Source organism: Ciona robusta, chromosome 2 (assembly GCF_009617815.1).
Source record: "Ciona robusta chromosome 2, ASM961781v2".
Lineage (NCBI taxonomy): Eukaryota > Metazoa > Chordata > Ascidiacea > Phlebobranchia > Cionidae > Ciona > Ciona robusta.
In genome coordinates, this window is record NC_143236.1 from 8,311,467 (window position 1) to 8,317,380 (window position 5,914).

Consider the following 5,914-nt stretch of genomic DNA (forward strand, 5'->3'; position numbering starts at 1 on the left):
ACAACTCTCGCGATCTCACAGCTCATTCTGCTCAAGACAACTGTACGCGAAGCTGTTTAAGCCTTAGCGACACAATTTATAAGAGAGACTTCAGATTTTGAAGAAACTTTGGAATTATTTTTCGACTCCTGACCAACAGTCAGTCACAACAACTACTACAAGTATGCCAGCAACAAACTACGTATTGATTCTGTCTTTTCTCGTCTGCATGACTTTGGTAAGTTTATATTTTTCAAATTTTTAAAAAATAACATAGTTGTTGTGACGTGAGAATGATAATTATTACCACAAAAATGCGATTATGACGTGAACAAAGTTGTACGGTTGGTGTTAGAGTTGGTGAATCATTGATAAAGTTAAGTGTTCGGTGAATATGAGGTGTATATTTAGCTATTGTTGTGGATACGAGTTAGTCGCTGTTGGAACTGCAGTTGATTTCAACGTCACAATGCCTCGTGTTTTTGATAATCGCGTTCGACCTTGCCGCTAGCTACAGTCGACGTCGCCACGACAAACAGCGCGTCACAGGCACACGGCTGCGGCGTAACAAGTGCACGGTTTTCAAATTCCTTCGACGCGATAGCAGGGCGATTAAAGCGACAATGTCAATCCATTAATTCTATTTTTAGCGCTCAGACGACACCAAATGTTTCGTCACAAACAAAGGACAATAAACAGGGGTAATGGTACAGCTAGTGGGGCCGTGGGACAATGTAGCATTCAAAGGGAATAAAGGACACTTTGGGCCAACCTAAAACACGTTCAGCCTAATTTAGAAATTCCATTGGTTTTGTGTGGCTAGCCCATTCCTTTAGCAACTAAATTTGTAATTTTTTAACATTGGCTGATAATTTGAACCAAACATACACTGGGATATAAACTAATACCAAATTGCGCTCACTAAAATAAGCGAAAATGATAATTAAGTTTAGTTCCAAGTGTAGTATTGGCATAAGACAGTCGTTAAAACGGGTTTGTTGCAGTTGGTCGTTAAATCTATTTTTGTGAAATCAATTATTTGTTTGGTAAATTTATTTGGTTTATTCATAAGTTAATGGCCCTTATATGCTATAACTGTACAGATACATGCCTTAGAGCAGATTTAAGGTACAGGTTAAGACTGGTTTGTTTGAAAAGTTATTTCTGCTTGAGCGACTCCCATAGTTGGATAGACACAGGAAACGCCAAGAACCCAAAGTTCTCGCGTGTTGCGGATATCGAACGTAGCTATTGTGACGTAACAGAGTAGAATTTGCTAAGGAATTTTAAACATTGTTATAGCGAGGTATTTTAGGCTGTCATAATATCTTTCCTTGAGCTTTTGTTTTAAACTTATTAAAAATATTTAATTTAAATATTAATTAACTTCGCAGGGAGTAACTGAAGGCCAAATCAGAGCTTTTACAACTGAGTCGCCCGAATGCCGAAGAAAATGCAATAACTGCCCCCCTACCCCCACATGTGCATATGGTGTAAGCCTCATACCCGGGAAATGCGGGTGCTGCAAGCAATGTGCACGTCAGTTGGACGAAACCTGCAACGATGACATGAAATGCGACCCCCACAGGAATTTATATTGCAGTTATTCTGGAGTTGATGAACACGAAGGCGTGTGCGTAGGTGAGGAGAAATGATTTAACATAAATATCTTGTAAAACACATAAACATCTCATATATCATGGAACGATGACTATCAGAGCGCGTTTTTATATAACTTTTTAAAATAAGATGTGAAAAATAGTTGGGAGTTCGTGATAGTAGTGAAACAGGAATTGCGGTAATGTGTTTTATATACCAGAAGTTGTTTAATGTTGGTATATTAAATAGAATCATAACTACCTCACTAAAATAGACGGCTGTGAGTGTTCTATACAGACAATTACGTATACTGCGGTCATAAATATCTTATAAAACTTGCTTAATTATCGATGTCGACTAAGTTAGAAGACCCTCGCTACCCTTGTGGGTATAAACAACGCAGGTTGAGAATAATTAAAATCTCGAGTTACAAGTCTTGCTGTAAAGCTTGGTTTTCTACTTTTAATCATTCATTCGAAACAATGGGCATTGTTACGTCGTGAAAGGCGATCGCGTAAAAAGACTTTGTCTTCAAGTTATTTGACAATCATGTATAGAATCGTATAAATACATATGTATCGCCGTGTTTTTGTTCAAAACAAGCTACAATATAGCGATGAATGTTGTGACAACTTTTAATTAAGAGAGAAATCCTTTAAGGTCAAAATATATGAAAACAAAGAATAAAATCAATTTCATTGCGTTTGAAGTCACTTTAATACCTGATATGGGCAAAATATGTAATTTTTTTCACAGTTACATGTATTCTACATGGTTCAAAGCTTGTTAGAGGACTTGAAATTTAGGGCAGATTTGGCACATTATCCCAATATAATAACTCAGACCGTTTTTTTTTTAGTTCAAAAACTAAAAATATTCACAAAATTAAACTTTTTTATCTTTCTTCCAGCCAAACCAGGTCGCGCTTGCCTATCGAGTGGCCTCACTTATTTGAACGGCGAATCTTTCCTGATTGGTTGCAAAGTTAAATGTACATGTATGGACGGTGTGTTGGCTTGTGAGAACACCTGCCCTCTTACCATCACTGCTCGTGCACCAAAGGTACGAAAATAAATACAAATGAAGGTCCAATCAAACACTGAAAAATACTGCAGTAATCATTTTTGCATTAAAGTTATTTTTTTTAAATGCTGCATTTCTAATGTGTTTTTTTTTATAAAAGTGACTTTTTTGGGCTGTTTACTGCCCTTAGCAGTAACATTAGAAACCCTTATTAACAACAATGTTTCCACAGAACTGCCGACACCCACAACTTGTGAAGAAACCAAACCAGTGTTGCTCGGAATGGATTTGCAGCGGGGAAACACTGAGTAACAATAACACAACTAACACCAGACCTTCATCATCTCACTCACAAATTAGAAGAAGACACCCAAACACATTCAGACCAAGAGTTATTGCAATGGGTAAGTTGTTTATTCATTTTTGGTGACTTTTATATGAAAATGTAATTTTTGATAAACTTTAAAAAACATGTGAATTTGTGGTGTTCTATGCGGGGGTGTGTTATCTGAAAATGGAAACCGCGATTGCCGCTATTCGCAAGGGGGTGAATCCAAATCGACCAACGCGATGGATTTAATCGAAAATCTTGACGTTTACGATTTCCTAGAAAGATTTAACATTTGTGCAGCTTTGCTGGTAGGAATGCCGACGTCGGGTAGAAATTCCGCGGTCACCAGTGATAACAAAAGCCCGCCTTGTTGATAATAAGCCCCGATCCCGACAAATCACCGCCGCACTCGTATGGAATGTGTGGTATCCTTGATACGGAAGAATATTATTGTTATTATGCCACTCCCTCAACGCGCGCGATCGGTTGTGACGAAATAGAGGCGCCTGTCACGAAACACGAGGTTTATGGAATGTGTTAGAAATCGTATTATTTACGACATAATTGTAAACAGTTGCCATGATTGTTTAACAACAGAGAATAAAACTCTCGAACCAGTTGTAAATATGACATCACAAAGAAGGTAACAGTTCCAGAAGTGAATCAGCGAAAGAGAATCTAGATAAACACTACTATGAGCTGGTTATCAGCTAAAATAGCTATGCTGGTCGCGCCGGCCCATATTTGGGCATGAACGAGTTCAAGCCTGCGGCGGAAACTTGGTTATATACGTAGCAAAGCGCATTCCTCCGCTAAGATTTGAACCACGCTTCCTCTATAACGTAGCAACTATATTTAACCGATGCTGGTGCTCACGAATGGTCGTCGGCTTAAATATAAACACCGAAACTGGAATACGTATGCGCTCGTAAGCATATGTGTGTTTTGAAAAGCGTTTCAAAGCTCACAGCGGTTCTATAAAACGCTACAATATAACCCAATGATAAAACATTACCATAGTTACTTTACTTGCATGTTGTGTTAAATAAGCGGTGGCAATTAAGGATATCTAACTAGCAATTATTCCCCCAGCAGCTAACCGAAGAACTCCAATCTCCATCACCGTCCGTGCCAAGGACAAATGTAACGTTCAAACCACTGAATGGTCTGCCTGCTCCAAGACGTGTGGGTGGGGGGTATCTGAGCGCGTCACTAACGATAACAAAGCTTGCAAACTACGCAAACAATCAAGACTCTGCCAGATCCGGCCATGCAGCTCCAGCTTTGTGGACAACATTAAGGTGCGTATTGTTTGTAAATGTTTCACAAGTTGTTTTTGTGACATGGGGAATATATATGTGTGTCGTGTCGGCTTAAACTGTTTATTGGACCATCGTCAGTGTAAAAGAGGTTACTATCCACCAAGTTACTGTTTAAAACATCTGCTAATCAGGAGTTTAGTATCCAGACAGTAACTTGGTCCATCATCAATGTATACCATCCACTAAGCTCCAAATAGAATTTACAGAAATTTAACTCTCTGTTTTCTATTTACAGCGAGGAAAGAAATGCATCCGAACTGTGAAAGCTCAACGCCGAGTTCAATATTCATTCTCGGGATGCCAAAGCAAAGTCTACACGCCTAAATATTGCGGGGCGTGCACAGACGGCAGATGTTGCGCACCCAAACACACGGTCACTAAGCCAATCAAGTTCACTTGCGACGGCGGCTTCCAATTTAAGAAGAGAATGATGGTCATCAAGTCGTGTTCATGCTCCAGGAGGTGCGTCGGTGAAAACTCGTTCTTTTCCTACCGAAGAATGGGCGGGGACACGTGGCAAGAGTGAAGATCACACAAGTATAACAGCTTAGGGGTTCCCCCTTGGATAGAAGTCCTCTCCGTGAAGGTGCAATGGGACGATGACGTCATACTGCATGACGTCACACGTTTAAACGACAACCATTGGTTGTAGAGAACTCTCCCCATCAAAGTCAACTAACTATCTCAGGAGCAAACATAGAAACCTTATATAACAACAGCCACACGTGATCTACTCACGACGAGAAAGTAGTTTTAGTGATTTATACTCCCTTTTTTTCTGTGAAACAATTGTCGATATTACGCTGCCATATCAATTATAACTGAACCACAAAACACGTTCTAACCTGGTTTAACCTTAAGGCATGCACTCCCTATTACTCACGTTTTGCAGTGTTGCCTGAAAAGAAACTTAAACGCATCTAACGAATAGGAACATATTTGATGGTAAAACCAAACTGATAACACTAATTTCACACACAAATTAACCAAAGTTTCGACGTGTTTTTGTGGACAGTTATATTTGGCGACGCGTGTTTTACTTCGCAGTTCATTTTATGGACTCTTTTAACGCTGTGACAACACCAACTTTTATAGTTTTGGTGACACCTTGTAACTTTTTACGCTGAACGAGGAAACTCGCAGTAATATACCAGTAGTGACCTACACATTTTACAATGTGCTATATTAGTGTTGAAACGTAAAACTTTTTTGAAACTTTTTTGAAACTTTTTTACAACTTTTCGACCAAACCGTAGATTTCCGTTTGTTTAAGTTTTCCGTCGATTCTTGTTCTTGTTGTTGTTGTTACTGTCTGTCTGTTTGTCGTGCCTTGATTGTTTTATTTATAATTTGTACTTCACCTTTCAGATCCCATATTTTTATACCGTCACTTTTCAACGTGAATAAAACCAAAAGGCATTCTTGCCAAACAATAATGATAAAACTGTCTTGACTTGACAAGTTACACATTGGTGTTAGGCAGTAATAAAACATACAGCACAGTAATAGACAGTTATTACAAGAGCCTACACATTACATAAAAGTGAGGTCTTTACTGAGGCACACTTGAGACCTGGGATGTAGGTTCATTATCCCGACACCCAAGGTGCTGCCATCTAGACCCCACATAAAAAATATTTTTACAGAAGTACAGCCAAAT

The 5,914-nt window shown here is 39.0% G+C and overlaps 1 protein-coding gene across 2 annotated transcripts; it reads left to right on the forward strand.

Annotated features, from left to right (window-relative positions):
- LOC149740878 (CCN family member 2-like) lies at positions 1-5,698 on the forward strand. Of its 2 annotated transcripts, none has more exons than XM_089873027.1 (6): positions 1-217; positions 1,374-1,620; positions 2,489-2,640; positions 2,834-3,005; positions 4,028-4,233; positions 4,490-5,698. In XM_089873027.1, the coding sequence occupies exons 1-6, from the start codon at positions 164-166 to the stop codon at positions 4,778-4,780; spliced, it is 1,122 nt and encodes a 373-aa protein (XP_089729153.1). In that variant the 5' UTR covers positions 1-163; the 3' UTR covers positions 4,781-5,698. The 2 variants fall into 2 exon arrangements, with proteins under 2 accessions (XP_089729153.1, XP_089729152.1); XM_089873026.1 differs by having other exon boundaries at positions 2-217; positions 4,025-4,233.
- The last annotated feature ends 216 nt before the right edge of the window (positions 5,699-5,914 follow it).